Here is a 15,487-nt window from a genome sequence, read left to right as displayed (position 1 = left end):
TCTCCCCTCCTAGAATTTGAATACCATAGGCTCCAGACTATTTGACCATTCTGAAAAACCTAATTGCAGTAAATGTTTACTGTTGCAACCTACACATTGGACTATATATTATAATGTTTCTTCGGAGACCCATTTGGTCCTATATAAGTGGTTTTTATTTGCAAACATTTCTGTTACTGCAGACCTTTAAAATATTCAATACTTGGCTTTGATTACTATACTTTTGCACATACTTATTTTCCTTTAATATAATACATTTGAAAATGTGGCTATTACTGTCTTTCTAACCAGCTTTACTTTGCTGCTTTAAAGTGATTAAAAATCCTGTGCCTGGGGACATCTTTCCAGTAGGATTGTGGGAACGATGAGAGAAGATGCTCTTGCACTGTGCTGGGAATAGGGTTTCTTGTTGTTCTCATTATCTCCCTAAAAGGATCGTAATGGCACAGTCTGCAGTGTGAAAGCTGGGGGTAAGGTGATATATGGGGGTGGGGATAGCAAATAAATAAGCAGACCTTATTTTTAGTGTCAAGGTCTAGTGTAAGGTCTACTTTAAAATGTAAATCCAGCCAACCCATTTATTTAAGTTTTTAAAGTACTTAGAAGGGGTTAGTAAAACTTTTGTCTGGTCTTTATTGCTGTGAGAGTTCTACTTAGGGTGTTTTTCCTCAATTCCTGTCCCAATGAAAGTGGTCACCAGAATTGGAAGAAAGGGAAAATCTTTCACACGGACAATCAGCCTTCCTTACTACATGTCATCAAGACTTATTACAAATACTTAGAGTGTAGAGTTTCTCGGTTCTAACCAATATTTTGATTTTTTTTTTACAGACGTTTACTGGACACTGAAGATGAACTCAGTGACATCCAGTCAGATTCGGTTCCTTCAGAAGTTCGAGACTGGCTGGCCTCCACCTTTACCCGACAAATGGGAATGATGCTAAGAAGAACAGAAGAGAAACCAAGGTTTAGAAGCATCGTACATGCAGTGCAGGCTGGGATATTTGTGGAAAGGTAAGAAAGGATTTTTAACCACCACCAATAATTCTGAAATTTTAAAACAACGTTTAATTTATAGCTAATACTTCATTATTTTTTTTGTATCAAGATTGTTAACATTGTCTTATATAATTTATATAAGAGAAAATTATACCAATCACTTCACTGTACTTTGCAGATACAATATTAATCAAACTGCAGTTGTACCCCTTTTTATCTGTAGCAGTGTTAAAAATGCAACTGCATTTTTAACTGCATTAAAAGTTCTAAAAATTGAACACATTACGTGGATAATTTTTTTTGTAGAGCATATATGCCAGTTTTATAACGTAACTCCACTTTTCAGAACATTTTTGTTTGTAGTTCATCCTGGCCAATAAGAAATTTGGCCCCCAATACATCAATAGGTTTAACAGGCCAAATAGGTTTAGCATTTTTGTCGCGCGTTTCCATTGGGATACAGCCAAGTAGCCCTCGGAAACGCGTTTGCCGCGCGTTTTTTTACGAAAAGCGCGACAAACGCGCATATTCGATACGCCTAGGTGTGAACAGAGCCTTAATAACCTATTTTGGTCTGTTACACCTATTGATGCATTAAGTGCCAAATTTCTTATTGAGCATGATGTTTCCAGTGATAATTAGATTATAACTAAAGGGTCTAAAGTATTAAGTCTAAAGGTGTTATTTGATGTTATCTTACATTACTACATACATTAGTGCTGCCAATAACAGCTTTCATCAGGCAAACTTGATGTGTTTGCCTATTGAAGCTCTGAACTCTGGATATTTAAATAATTTGGACAAGTTTAACAATGCAAAAATATGGATAAATACCCTTTAGAAATGTATATTAAATTATTATTATTATCAAATGCTACAATTTTGAGGAAGGTAGAATAATTTTTTTTTTACTTGTATGGAAATACTGGTAATATTAACACTACGAAAAGGGACTTGTGCCCACAGCAGCAGGAGCCATGTAGTTTACACAAATACTTTTAAATAATTTCAAAAGAATTTTAAAATAACCTTTGCACTGGTAGTTTACTGATTTATTTTTAGCTTTTTATATGCCTCGTAAAAAGAATCTGAAAACTATGAAATGATGAAATGACAAAGCATAACATCTGTGTAAATGGCTTCTGGTTCATCCATTCTGAACCTGTGTACCAGTACTATTTCAAAAGCAGTGAAGCTAAACCTATCCATTGTCATTGCTCTAGAGTTGCAGAATGGCTGCTACCATCACACCCTAGGTCTAGGAGCCAAGGGCCTTAAAGTAAGGGAGGTCACTTTTTTGTTTATGAAATGTTTTTTAAAGGGAAAACCCAACAAAAATTTTTTTTAGCAAAAACTTCTGTCAGATTTTTAGCGCTGGTTGTGTTTCTGCTGGAGAGATGCTTGCTTACTGCCTGTATGCAATGGACACTGAGAAAATGAAGGGCAATCCAAAATAACATTGGAACAGAAAGTAAATGGAAATCTACCAATGAAAACACCTTCACCTGCCACCTTACCAGTGATAACTATCAGTTAGATTTCTTCACACTTTGTGAAGATTCCCTCTCACTTCTTGTCACTTCTCCAGAACAGGAAATGAGAGGTGATCTTACCAATGGGCAATATACACCTGAAAGAGGCTCTAACACCCCCTCATTCTATCCAACAACTTTTGGAGAGAACAATTAGAACAACACCAAAAAGCTATCATACTGTATACACTGAGTAGTTTATACAATGAAGCATTTGCAGAGACCATTGTTTTAATTTATATTTGGGAAATGTTTCATGCATTTGCAAGTCATAGCATGAACTTTATTTTAAAAGTAATTTAGTCTGTACGCAACCATTTTCATTAGTGATCATGTTGTTGCCGTAGGGTACGAAAGTCTGCTAAAGAAAAGGATGGCAGGAAGAATGAGCATGAAAACTCAGAGCTCTGTTATTTTCTTGCCTCAGATATTAACTTTGAGCAGGTATTGTGCCATGTACAATATATCTCTTGGCTCCCTGCTACTTTCTATAAAACTGCACTTAGGAATTGGCCAACGGCGAAGGTTTTAATATTACAAGCAAAGTAGAACTACAAAGTTATATGTTTGTGGACAGTGCTGCATTTCTTTAGGCCTGATTTATAAAAAACAATGAAGGAAAAAAAATGTCTGTGATGGCCATAGAGACATATTACAAAATAAAACCAAAATCCCAAATGGTCGTTGTTATGTATTGTCTATGGAATAGTGTAGTTATTGTTTGAATGCTGGTTTAGAAAAAAATACATTGGTTATCAATCACTCTACCTGTTTCCCCTTCATTTGGGTTGCTTTATTGAAGCCTATTAAAGCCATATCTGTAACCCAGGAAATTAGGAATGTCTTCTTAAAGCGAGTATCCAGCCAAAAGAGATATTTTAGCCAAAGGTACAGTTTGAATAATTCTGTCTTATTTTGCCTACTAGAGACTCCAAATCTTCAAATAGTTCTGTTCACTTAAGGTGATTCGGATTGTCTTGCCCACCAATGTGTTCTCACTCTGTGTGCCATATTCCCCATAAAGATACTAGTGCTAATAAAAACATTTTAGAAACTGTCAGAGAGAGTGGAAGAATTTCCAATTTTAATATGGACATTTCTGTAATGTATATAAAGTATGTGCTATACAGTATGTTAAACTGGTACATATGTTCACATGCAATGTGTAACAGAATTCTCTGTACCAAGCTGCTTTTATATACTGCCATCTAGTTTTTGAATGTTGAGTGCTTTAATCACATGCTCTGCTACTTAAACCTTCGTTACCCCTTAGTTGTTAACTCCTTTCTCCCATCCTTTTTTTTCACAAGTTTCTTGTGTACATTTGCTTCAAAGTGTTGCATTAAAATATACTGAATTACTGAATTAAAAAAGTAAGCAATGACAAAGTCATTGTCAAATCAGTAGGTAGATAGTTGAAATTGAAAATTTGCTCAAAACTATAAATATTGTTTTATATTTTATTATATATATACATACATACACACTTTGTGTTTCCATTCCACTTTCCAATATGTGTAGCAGAATGAGAAGACTGGATAGTTGACATTACATATATTTTTGCTTGTGTTTCATAGCTGTAAGTGTAAATATTTTTTTATTTTGTTTTTAGGGTTCTCTTGATATCTAATCCAGTACATTCCTGCCACACCAATACACTATGCACCATGTCTCCTTACTGTGTTAGTATAAAAAATAATAAGCTACATTATTTGTCTTTACAGAATGTATAGAAGGACATCAAACATGGTTGGGCTCAGCTATCCACCTGCAGTCATTGCTGTTTTAAAGGTAAGAATTTGAGAGCAGTCGCTTATTGATGTTTGTTAAAAAATAGACACATTATTAGTAACAATTTAAATGGTACTGTAATTTTCCATGCTGCTATATTTATATAAAGTATTGACTCAAGAGTCAATTAAAACAACTGCATATTAAAAAAAATGGATTTGATTTAGTAGAGTAGAGACTGTTAGCATATACTTAGCAAAGTAAATGTTAAAGAATATGTGAAGGCAAAGACAAACGACTGTACCAGCGTTGGGAGTTGGGGGGATTGTTCTCCAAGTCTCAGCCTCCTTCCTCCCCTGGCTACTTGTAGTGAACTATGAACGGGCTGAATAGCGATGCTGTGTGTCCTGTATTGTGTGTGTCCTGTATTGCGTGTGTCCTGTATTGTGTGTACTGTTTTGCGTGTGTACTGTATTGTGTGTGTTGTGTGTACTGTTTGCATGTGTATTGTGTGTATTGTATTGTGTGTACTGTATTGCATGCATATTGTGTGTACTGTATTGTGTGTGTTGTGTGTACTGTATTGTGTGTGTACTGTGTGTGTGTATTGTGTGTACTATATGTGTATTGTGTGTGTGCATTATGTGTTGTGTGTGTATGCGTATTATGTGTTGTGTGTATTAGGCCTCATTCACACTGGGCGCATACGTCCATGCGGCATGCACACCTGTAAACAGTTGATCCCGGGAGTGAGAGGTGCTGCGAGTCATTCGTGTCTGATGGATCCTTTCTGCGTCCAAGTGCGGACCCCCGTAACCGCATAGATGTGATCTCCGTGTCTCCTTAAGACAGCGTACAGCCGCATCCTCCCATAGGGAAGAACAGGCTGCTGCACACAACCACAACCAGCACCTGTCCCTCCCGGGATCGGCTGTTTACAGGCGTGCATGCCGCATGGAGGTGTACACACAGTGCGAGTGAGGCCTTATGTGTTGTGTGTGTACTTTGTGTGTTTTATGTGTGTGGTCTGCTGTACGTTAGTTTGGTTCTGAGGTCTGCCATATGTTGGCTGTGGTCTGAGGTCTCCCGTGTGTTGGTTCTGGTCTGAGGTATGCTGTGTGTTGATCCTGGTCTGATGTCTGCCGTGCATTGGTATTGGTCTGAGGTCTGCCGTGCATTGGTTCTGTTCTGAATTCTGCTGTGCGTTGGTTCTGGCCTGAGATCTGTCGTGCGTTGGTTCTGGTTGGAGGTCTGCCATGCGTTGGTATTGGTCTGAGGTTTGCCGTGCGTTGGGTCTGGTCTGAGTTCTAGTAGGATCAGAAGGACACATGAAAGAGACTGTCAATTTTGAAAGTGCAGGTTAGAATACACAATATTTTTAGACATCTGCCCAAATAATAATTTTAATTATAACAAAACGTTCTTCAAAAAATAATAATACACCTCTTTACCCAACTCTTCTACATAATCACATATGAACATATCTGTATGCACAAACTCCCAAATGGAGCTTTATTGAAAACATCACAGCCAAGCACAATGAGATCATAGATTTAGTACATACAAATTAAAAGCTAAAGCATTCTGTACGATTGCCACATGTTACAGCAGTACAATGTGAGGTTACATGATGCAGATAAAACAAATCTTTTGGTTCGGTCTGCACAATATCTAGGAACGTCTCTTAGTCCCTTAGCTCTAAAATTGAGATTTACAGAGTACATATTCTTACAACTGCAATGAAGCTATCTTACTGTTTTAGTACAAACTATACTTTCACAAAAACATCCTAGAGTCTGTATGTATTCAGAATGTCTAACAATATATTTGCAGCTCATTCCAATCTCAAAATAAGGAAAAGTGCCATATTCCTGTATTTAAAGTTAAATACTACTTTTCTGTAGACATGGGTTAAATGTCAGCATCTGATCTGAGTGTACAATTATTCTTTATGAAACTTTTATGACAGCCATCATATTGCCTGAGCTAGGTTCTATAAGCCATTTGTCAGCAATGAGTCACTCGCACACTTACAGGAAAACCATAGCATTTTTCTTTCTGTTCATTGAAGTGACTACTGGGAATTGGGACATAACCCTTGACAGATATTGAGCATAAAGCGAAATTTCTAATTTAAAATCTAAATCTTTAATGCACAGTCGGAACAATGACACCGAGCTATGCAAGAACTTACACAGACTACACCATCATTTGCAGTCAGAAAATACTTAATGCTTGCTAGAGGCCATAGCTTGCTGCTTCATTATACATTGATTCCAAAGAAAACATGTGTTTAACTATTTCAGCCAAACAAATTCTACACTGATATTTTCAAGCCTACACCAACTATATTCTTTAAAGTGTATGTAAACCCTAACAATGAACTATCCCTCTTTGCCCCCCTTTGTTCTGTTAACTCCCCTGGAGTTAACCCTGACCATTACTCAGGTTTAGAATTCAATAAACGGTTTACCCTAGGTGTTCCCATTAAAAGCATTTTGTCTGGCTGATCCTACCAGAAATCTAGTCAGCTGCTAACTTTCTGCACTGAGCTGTCAAAGCTGCAGCGAAACCTCAAACATTTCTATCAGCCTTGTCTGAGTTATCTCTGTAAACCATACAACACCTCTCCCCATGTTAGAGAGATGAAATGTCCTAATACACTACCCATCCTAGGGTGATAACGCTGCTCCTCCTTAGATGTAGTGCAGTGAGTGAATGTTATCACCCTAAGACCAGAAGTATATTACTGGCAGAATCACCAGGAATAAAAATAGAATAAAAAAAGTCTGCAAAAAGAAACCTAATGACTGGGAATCTAAGACTGGAAAGCTGCAATATATTCAATTGTTGTTCTCAAGTTAAGATAAACTTCATTATATCTGCTTTGGGTGAGGGGAGGCTGTTGTACAGTGTGATATGTGTGATGCTAATTTTTGTTTTGTGGGGGTTGCACTAACATTTTGCCATGCACACCTTTCTTTTGCTGCTCTTTATTACCATTAAATATTGAAAACAATGGAAACTAAAGACAAACTAATAAAGGCCCATTTCTACAATCATTAAAGAAAAAATTATGGCTCATTGGAAATGTAAATGAACTATTACAAAACAGATGATACTTGAAATGGAGGTCATTTCTAAAACATAAAAAACAAGATAAAATAATAATAATTAAAAAATGTGTCTTTGCATTATTTTTACTTACAGAGGCTTCCCATTATAGGTAAAGAATGTACCATTGCTTACACAAATATATCAGCACACCTGCATTCATCTTACCTGAATCTATTAGCAAAACTATATCTGTCATGCTGGAAACCACTGATTAAACTATGGGACATAGCTAAATTAATTGAAAGTCATGGTCTTCTGCAATAAACAATACTAAGACCAAAACCTAAGTGCAAAGAGTAATAACCCATGGAGACCAATCAAAATTTATTTTTCTAATGTTAGACACATAAAGCTGGATTCTAAGTAAATGTGATGGTTATTCCACTTTTTTTCTTGCACTCCATTGTTGACCTGAAACGATTTGGTCATATACTTTATCAATATGGATATATGGGTGTATACACACACACACACACACACACACACACACACACACACACACGTTGAACTAGATGGACCTGTGTCTTTATTCAACTTTAACAACTATGGGGTCTATTCACTAAGCTGCCAAGGGCAGCCGAGTGAACAACTGACTCCAAGTGAAGTGAGCCGAACACTGTTCGGATATTCACTTCAGGCTCGTACGGCTGATTTCAGCCGTATATCGGCTGAAATCAGCCGTATATCGGCTGAAATCAGCCGTACATCGACTTGCTTCGCATGGCTTCGGGTCGGCCGAACATGCTCAGCATGTTCAGCTGACCCGAAGTGCAGAAGGAGTTCGACTCAGTTGATCCAACATCTGGATCGGCTGAGCCAAACCTCCAGCAGGCTACTCGCTGCTGTTCGGCCTATTCTTATAGATGCCGAACAGCAGTGAATAAATAGCCGAATGCCGCTGAGCGGCATTCGGCATGGCTGTTCTGCTCGGTCCCTCAGAGGTACCGAGCAGAACAGAAAAATAGTTTAAAAAGTACAAAAAAGTAAATAGAAAACGATTGTGCGAAGCTAGCAATGACAGCTAGCTCCGCCCAACAGGTTCTGTTGCCGTCAAAAAGAAAAGAAAAAAAAAACTCTCCCGGGCGCTCTGGGAGTCTCCCGCAGGAGAGAAACACTGCTTTTTCTTTTTTTTTTATTCTGACACGGAGCTGTGTCAGAATAAAAAAGTAAACCTGTGCCCAGATAATGCACACTAAACTATTTACATATTCTGAACAAGCATTAAAAGCACTTTAAGACAGGTCCTCATTCAACTATGTATATATAAGCATTGTGAAGAAATAACATTTTATATTTTACAGACAGGCAGTGTGCTTTCCTATATAAGGATATCTTGGGAGGATGCCAGCCCACCTACTGTAGAGTTTTTGTTATGATCGTTGACATTTAATGTGAATATCTTCACATTAAAAACTAGAACGGTCAGGAATGGCTTTTTTTAAAAACTCTTCTACTTCCTGTTAAGAATATGTAATAGTTTATTGTCTGAAGATTTGGCACCGGTGCAATTTAAATATACAAATAGAAACACAAGCACAATCAAGTTAGACCACCATTGCTAGCAATTTATGGGCTCCTTTAGCTACACAGGAAACATGCTTGAGATCAATGTACATCAATGACAGTTAAACTTAAACCCATGAACAAAAACATAATTAGTTTTTTGTTCATTAGGGGACACAGGATTCAGGGACATTTGGGTTATAATGAGCCTGATCAAGGGGACCCTGTGCAGCCCCAAAAGTGCTAGTTCTGATGACATGATGTTTTAAATATATGAGCACTTTAGACTACAATACTTTTGGTGTGCTGGTGACATCCATTTACCTATTTGGGTTATACTGCCACCTAGAATGGGATTTGGACACTGGCAAACAAAAAACAAAAAAGTGACAAGCCTTGTACAATCCCTCCCACTCCCAGAATGCCTCAGTATTTTTTGCCAGTGTCATAGGAGGATGGCCATCTTTTCTCTAGCTTTTTTACTAGCTTTTTTTCTTTTGCTCAAGAACATTTATTTCTTAAGTCAAGACTTTATTGCATGCTGCTTGATCTAGTCGCTTTATGCTGGATCAGTGTATCTTCAACAAAACCTTTGGTCATATCTGTAACGCTCTTGACTGGACAATTGTGGGACTGCCTGACATTTGACCTTCAGGTACTGGGCTCCACTTGTGGCACTTTCCAGACCTCTGTGTTCTCTGTTAGTTAGACACAAAGCGATTTTTATTCTAGAGCCATAGTACAGCCTGTGGAATGACCTAGTCTCTGGGGACTCCCTAATGAGTAGGCCGTGTAAGCCCAGCATCAGAAGCTACTTTGTTTATTAGACGTATTAGGTGGCAATTTTAAATGCTTAGTAATTGAGTTTGGCATCACTAGGTGGAGTGTCACATGTGCACACTCATTCAGCCAGCATGTATTCCATCTACAGTGACCTGGTCACCTTCAGTCATTTAAACTATTCCTGCTCCCAACAGTCAGTCGTGCCAAATATTTTTTACCTGAGATTAAAACTAAATTGTTCCCATATGTGTGCAACATGTCAGATCACAAACACAAGGGAACAGTCATGTTGTACCGGGTCTCTCCAGATTATGATCCACTAACAGTTCCAAGGGGGTCTTGCAATTTTCTCTCTCAAGGACCTGACACTGATAGCCTAGAATGTGGTCTCTGCTTTCAGTCCTTACATCTCTTGTCCACTGCTTATGTCCTTTTTGGCTCCACTGGGTGTGGTCCCCTAATTCAAGTTTATCACCAGAACATTTCACTACAGGATTTTGTTGGCCCAATTGCAATGCTAATTGCTGATTCTGGTTGCAGAAGACATAAAAGTGTACCTCTACTCCTTTCCTTCAGAATTAATATCTGATCTTCCTGCATCATTAGTGGCCTTTGAGTATTCAGTTGCAAGGCCTCTAATCTGATAAAGAGTCTCCAAAATCATTGCATTTTCAAGCAGCTGTCATAACTGCCCATATGGGCTCTTATTGATGCAGTGCATGCAAACTTAAAGATGAAGGTGCAGTCTTAAGCGTCTGCTAGTGCTGCTACCAGTCTAGCAGTTAGAACACTAAAACTTTTACCATGCACATGCTATTTTCAGACAATCTGTATGCTAACTGGAAAACTCCTGGTACACAGTTTCCACCTTCCAAAAGTTTTTCATTTGAGGAGGCCTGTATTAACAAGTGGACTGTTCTCACAATTTATCTGGCAGTGGCCAATCTTGAAAAATGTGCCAATATTTAAGGATCCAATAGATAAATGACTGGAGACACTTTCCACAATGTTGTTTTTCTTGAGTCTCCTATTAGTGAACATGCAGAGAATGATTAAAATGTTGGTCTACAGAGCAGGCATGTAAAACATATTTGGTGCGCATGCCCTTCATTGGACACCCTTATTAAGGATGTTACTGGAGGTAAGAATACTCATCTACTCCAGCAACAGAAGCTAGGCCTCAAACTGAGGAGAATCGCCCTTCCTCTAAGGCAAAAACATTTTCTATTGTTACTCTCAGACTTCATCCTCTAAGGCAAAACCTAAGCCTGGAGTCCTGTTTCACTGCAAACTCTGGGTCACAAAATCACCCAAATCTGCCAACAAGTCCTCTTCAACATGCTTTCCAAAGTAGGGTAAACATCTATTAGCCTTAGCATACATTTGGGCAGATAGCATCTCAAATGCCTGAGTAAGAAAGTCTGTTTCAATGGGCTGCATGACAGAATTCCGCTCCTAACCTCCTTCTTGCTTCTTGTTTTCTAACGTCCTGGTATTACAGCTTAGATTAGCAGACCTTCATACAGCTCATGTAGCTCTTCTGCAAGAGGGGGTTATCACTCCAGTTCCTGTTTTAGAATAGTTTCAGGGATGTTATTCCAACTTTTTCACAGTTCCAAAACCAAAATGAGGCTTATGCCCCATCTTTTAAGGCCCACAATGTCTTAATTCGGTCCAAAATATTCTGTATGGAATACAACAGGTCTTTTATAGCCTCTCTTCATCCAGGAGATGTTCTGGCCTCTGTAGACATCAGAGATGTATAGTCCAGAACATCAGTGATTTCTTCAATCTGGATCCTCAGCACTACCATTTTGTGCCCCTGTCATTTGGTCTGTTTTTCGCACCTTGTGAATTCATTATGGTTCTAGCCCCTGTGCTTGCCTTACACTACTTGAGCATCAAATTGTGGGATATATGGAGACATTTGATGGAGAGAACAGTCAACACAGACCCTGACCAACAATGTGGCATTGACGACTCAGACCTTGAAATTATTTGGTTGGATCCTGAACCTTCAGAAGTCTGCACTTGAGCCAACACATACCTTGGAGTATCTGATGGTCTGATCCTGGACACAGCTCAAGCCAATGTTTTTCTTTGAAAAGGAAAACTTTGAACTCTCTGCTCCCAGATTTGTATTCTTCTGTCCAGGAGTTGAGTCATGGGGCTGATGGCAGCCTCCTTAGAGGCACCCCAATTTGCCCAGTTTCCCTGGGAACATTGACCTAGCAGTGGTGTACATCAACCATCAAGGTGTGTGTCTGAACTAGCAACCTTTTCCTGTAAGGAACCGTTTCTGGTCTTACAGGAGGAAAAGGGAGTATTAAGGCCTAAAGCCTACTTCCTTCTTCCTTCAAAGTGGTTATGGCTTTTCACCTTATTGTGATTCTGTCCCTTTTTCTAACACTAGTACATCAGAAGGAAATTTATATGTGTTCCTGTAAAGGGGAACCAGCTTCTTGTGCCACCAATTCTTGGTGGCACAGACAAATCATAATTCAAGCTTTTATCTGAAGGACTGGTTTCTGTCCATTCCTGTCAAAGCACACTATGCTAGATTTCTTAGTGCTTCTTTGTTTTTTTTCGCATTAGCCAACTGTTTCCCAGATTTGCAAGCCAACCGCCTGGTCTTCTGTTCACATGTTCTCTAAGTTTTGCCAGGTGGATGTTCATGCCTCTTGCAATGCAAGTTTTGCACATAACATCTTTCAGGCAGCTCTTTGATTTTCAGGTCCCCAGTTTGTTTTATGTTAGGCTTGTTAGCTTTTGCCCAACCCCTTAGTTGGATGACTTTTTAATGCCCCAAATGTCTCTAAATAATGTGTCCCTCAATGAGCACAAAAAGAAAGCAGAATTGTTTGAACCGCAAAATCCTTTTCTTTGACTTTCACTGACACAGGTGCAACCCCACTTTGCTCATGGTCTTGCTCTCAGCACTGCTTTGTTGTTTGGAGGGGCTACACCAGGCTGGTATTTTTGTTTCTGTGTTCAAATCCTCCTGTAGGCAACAGTATAACCTAAATTTCTCTGAATTCTGTGTCCCTCAATGAACATGAAGAAAAGTGTTTAACAGTGGGTATAAAAGCATTGCAGCTTACCAGTGTTGTGGTGGCTGAATTTTCTTTTTTTGTTGTTGTTTTATTTTCACCCTAGGATAGGAAGTATTTTAAGAATACAAAACACTTTTCCCATTCCTTTTCTCCTCAACATAACAGGAGGTGTTCTGTAGTCCAAACACACTTCCAGATACCATTATTTGAAATAACACCGAAGATGCACATGACATGAGACAGCAGTTGATTTGTGGCTTGATCAATAGGTATTTTTGTGCATTTTGAAACAGATATAATAAACCGTTTTGAATGGTATATTTAACAGTAAAAAGAGACCAATATAAAAAAAGTGTGTTGTTAGGGTTTACATACAACTTAATTGCATTGATTTGTGCTTAAATAGGCCATTTGCACAAATGTATAGCTCTTCCACTGTTAACATGTTATCATTCATGGAGTGACAGTGGATTCTTTTGAAGCACAAGTATATGGCTGTATATAGAATATCTGGATTTAATGGTTATTTTTCTGTGCTGAAAGTGAAATAAAATGTTAAGAGATGAAGGATTGTCTGTGTCTGACAACACAGGTTTCAAAGCATTCCTGGTTTAGAGGTGTTGGTCATTGGTTGTGGCAGTAATAGGTTGGTCTCAGGTGTAAAGCCTTTCTCCAAATACTATGGGGTCTATTCACGAAGCTGCCGAAGGATCAAGCCGTAGCTTCGGCCAAACCTTCAGCTAGCTTCGGCCCCAGGACCCCTTCGGTTCTACTCGGTGCTGTATCCCGGAGCTTTGGCTCAGCCAATCCAGATGTTGGATCGGCTGAGTCGAACTCCTTCTCCATCCTCAGCATGTTCGTCCGACCCGAAGCCATGCGAAGCAAGCCGATATACGTCTGAAATCAGCCGTACCAGCCTTAAGTGTTCGGCTCACTTCACTTCAGGTCGGTCATTCACTCGGCTGCCTATGGCAGCTTAGTGAATAGACCCCTATATTTACTATATAAGGCATAGTAGCAGCAACCCTTAGCAATCAGTAATAAACTAGTGGTATTTAAAATTAAGGCAGCCCTGATAATGTGTTGAGTTTTGGTTAAAGAAAAGTGATAATAATCGAATGAAGAAATATATTAGGATGCGTGTGAACTAGGTACAGGATAATCATAATTGCACTGAAGTGGCAAAGCTCTTTTGTGTCTGTTTTATGATCCCTTTTGCCCTCTACTAAACTTTAATTGTACCTTTCAGCTGAGGTTGTAGGGCCAAGCAATATGATCACATGACTGACTGCTGTAGGTGCTTGGAGCAGCAAAGGTATTACGCCTGTAATTTCTATTACCCCAGGTCATATTGCATGACTCCAAGCAGCCTAGCAGGTATACACTTTGAAAACCTAGGTATGCTTACTGTAATGCAAAGCTTCCAGGCACATTGCATCTCAGGGTAGGATGTATGGCTTGCAACAGTTATAGCAAGATAGGAGGCAGTCACATTGGTAAATTTTTAAGTTTAATTGGTGAGCACTCATGAGAGCTGGGGGCATGGGATACCCTAAATAATTATTTCTTCACTTTGGCTTTTGTAGCTTTGAAAACACATGCAGCAACTTCTCTAAATAGGCCCTTTGCACAGTAAGGTTAAGATCCTTTAGAGTGAAGGTTTTAATTTTTGCTTGACTATCTATTCTACAATTGCAGGTCAGATAGGAAGGTTCTAATGTTTTCTTCTCCTGTGCTGCAAGTTCAGCTCCACAATTCCCATGTTGGCAGCTGCAAATGCCACCCTCTTGGTTGCAATAGATCACAGGACTCGGATTAGTTAGAATCCTAAGGAAGGCTCTCCCATTTATGGATACTTGCACATATCTATCTGGGCAAAAGTCCAGGGGAAAAAAGAAGGACTGTGCCAAATACTTATCAGCTCACAGCACAGGGCTTCCTATCCCAAGTCCCAGAGATTGACTGGGCTAATAGATATTTATATGCGAGATCATTAACCCTGTAACACAGACTACAGGATTTTGTTCATCATTAGCTAGCAATTAATAACCCAAGCTTAGGAGCTTTTGCAAAACTTTAAGTGTAAAGGAACATTAGGCAGGTTATAGTTTAGGTTCTCCCTGGACATACAAAACAAAACAGACCACTGCTCAGAAAGGAGACCCTTTAAAGTATTTAGGGGTCTATTCACTAAGCTGGCAAAGGATCTAGCTGTAGCTTCGCCTGATCCTTCGGCTCGCTTCGGTCCCAGGACCCCTTGGTTCAGTAGAACCGAAGGGCTGCTGTACGGGCTATTCACTATAGCTCGTACAGCTCCCGAAGTTGGCCGAGCTGCTCAGTTGAGCCGAAGGCATATGCCTCGGCTCGACTGAGCCGGGGTGAAAGCCGAAGCTGGCCGAATGGCCGGCCATTGGCTGGCCGACAGCCTGCTTCTGACAGCAGGGCGGAGCCAGCCATCATCTCACGGCGGGCTCCGGCCAATTTCAGAGAGATCAGCGTTCCTGGTTACCGACTAACCAGGGACGCTGTCATTACATACTGAGAGCAGCCTCTCCATGTTCTCAGTGTGTAATGACAGATGGTGTTCCTGGTTACCTGGTAACCAGAAACGCCATCTGTCACTCTCCCGGACACTCTGGGAGTCTAATATGACTCCCAGTCGCCCGGGAGAGAAACACTTTCTCCCAGAAAGGTTCACTCTGCTTGATCGAGCAGACTAAACCTTTCCCTGCTCGTTTTTTTTTTTTTTTCCGTCAGAAGAAAAAAAAA

At 39.5% G+C, this 15,487-nt stretch overlaps 1 protein-coding gene across 1 annotated transcript in view; it reads left to right on the top strand.

The window, feature by feature from the left end:
* The window catches only part of PDE1C (phosphodiesterase 1C), a 135,559-nt gene that overhangs the window by 14,513 nt on the left and 105,559 nt on the right, over positions 1 to 15,487 (top strand). The window contains exons 3-4 of the mRNA XM_018565264.1: positions 832 to 1,014; positions 4,256 to 4,322. Coding sequence (XP_018420766.1) covers positions 832 to 1,014; positions 4,256 to 4,322 — 250 coding nt within the window. The remainder of the gene's footprint in view (positions 1 to 831; positions 1,015 to 4,255; positions 4,323 to 15,487) is intronic.

The sequence above is a fragment of the Nanorana parkeri genome, unplaced genomic scaffold, assembly GCF_000935625.1.
Source record: "Nanorana parkeri isolate BGI_ZX_2015 unplaced genomic scaffold, ASM93562v1 scaffold826, whole genome shotgun sequence".
Lineage (NCBI taxonomy): Eukaryota > Metazoa > Chordata > Amphibia > Anura > Dicroglossidae > Nanorana > Nanorana parkeri.
Note: the sequence above shows the minus strand (reverse complement) of the source record. Positions and strands in the feature narration are given on the sequence as shown.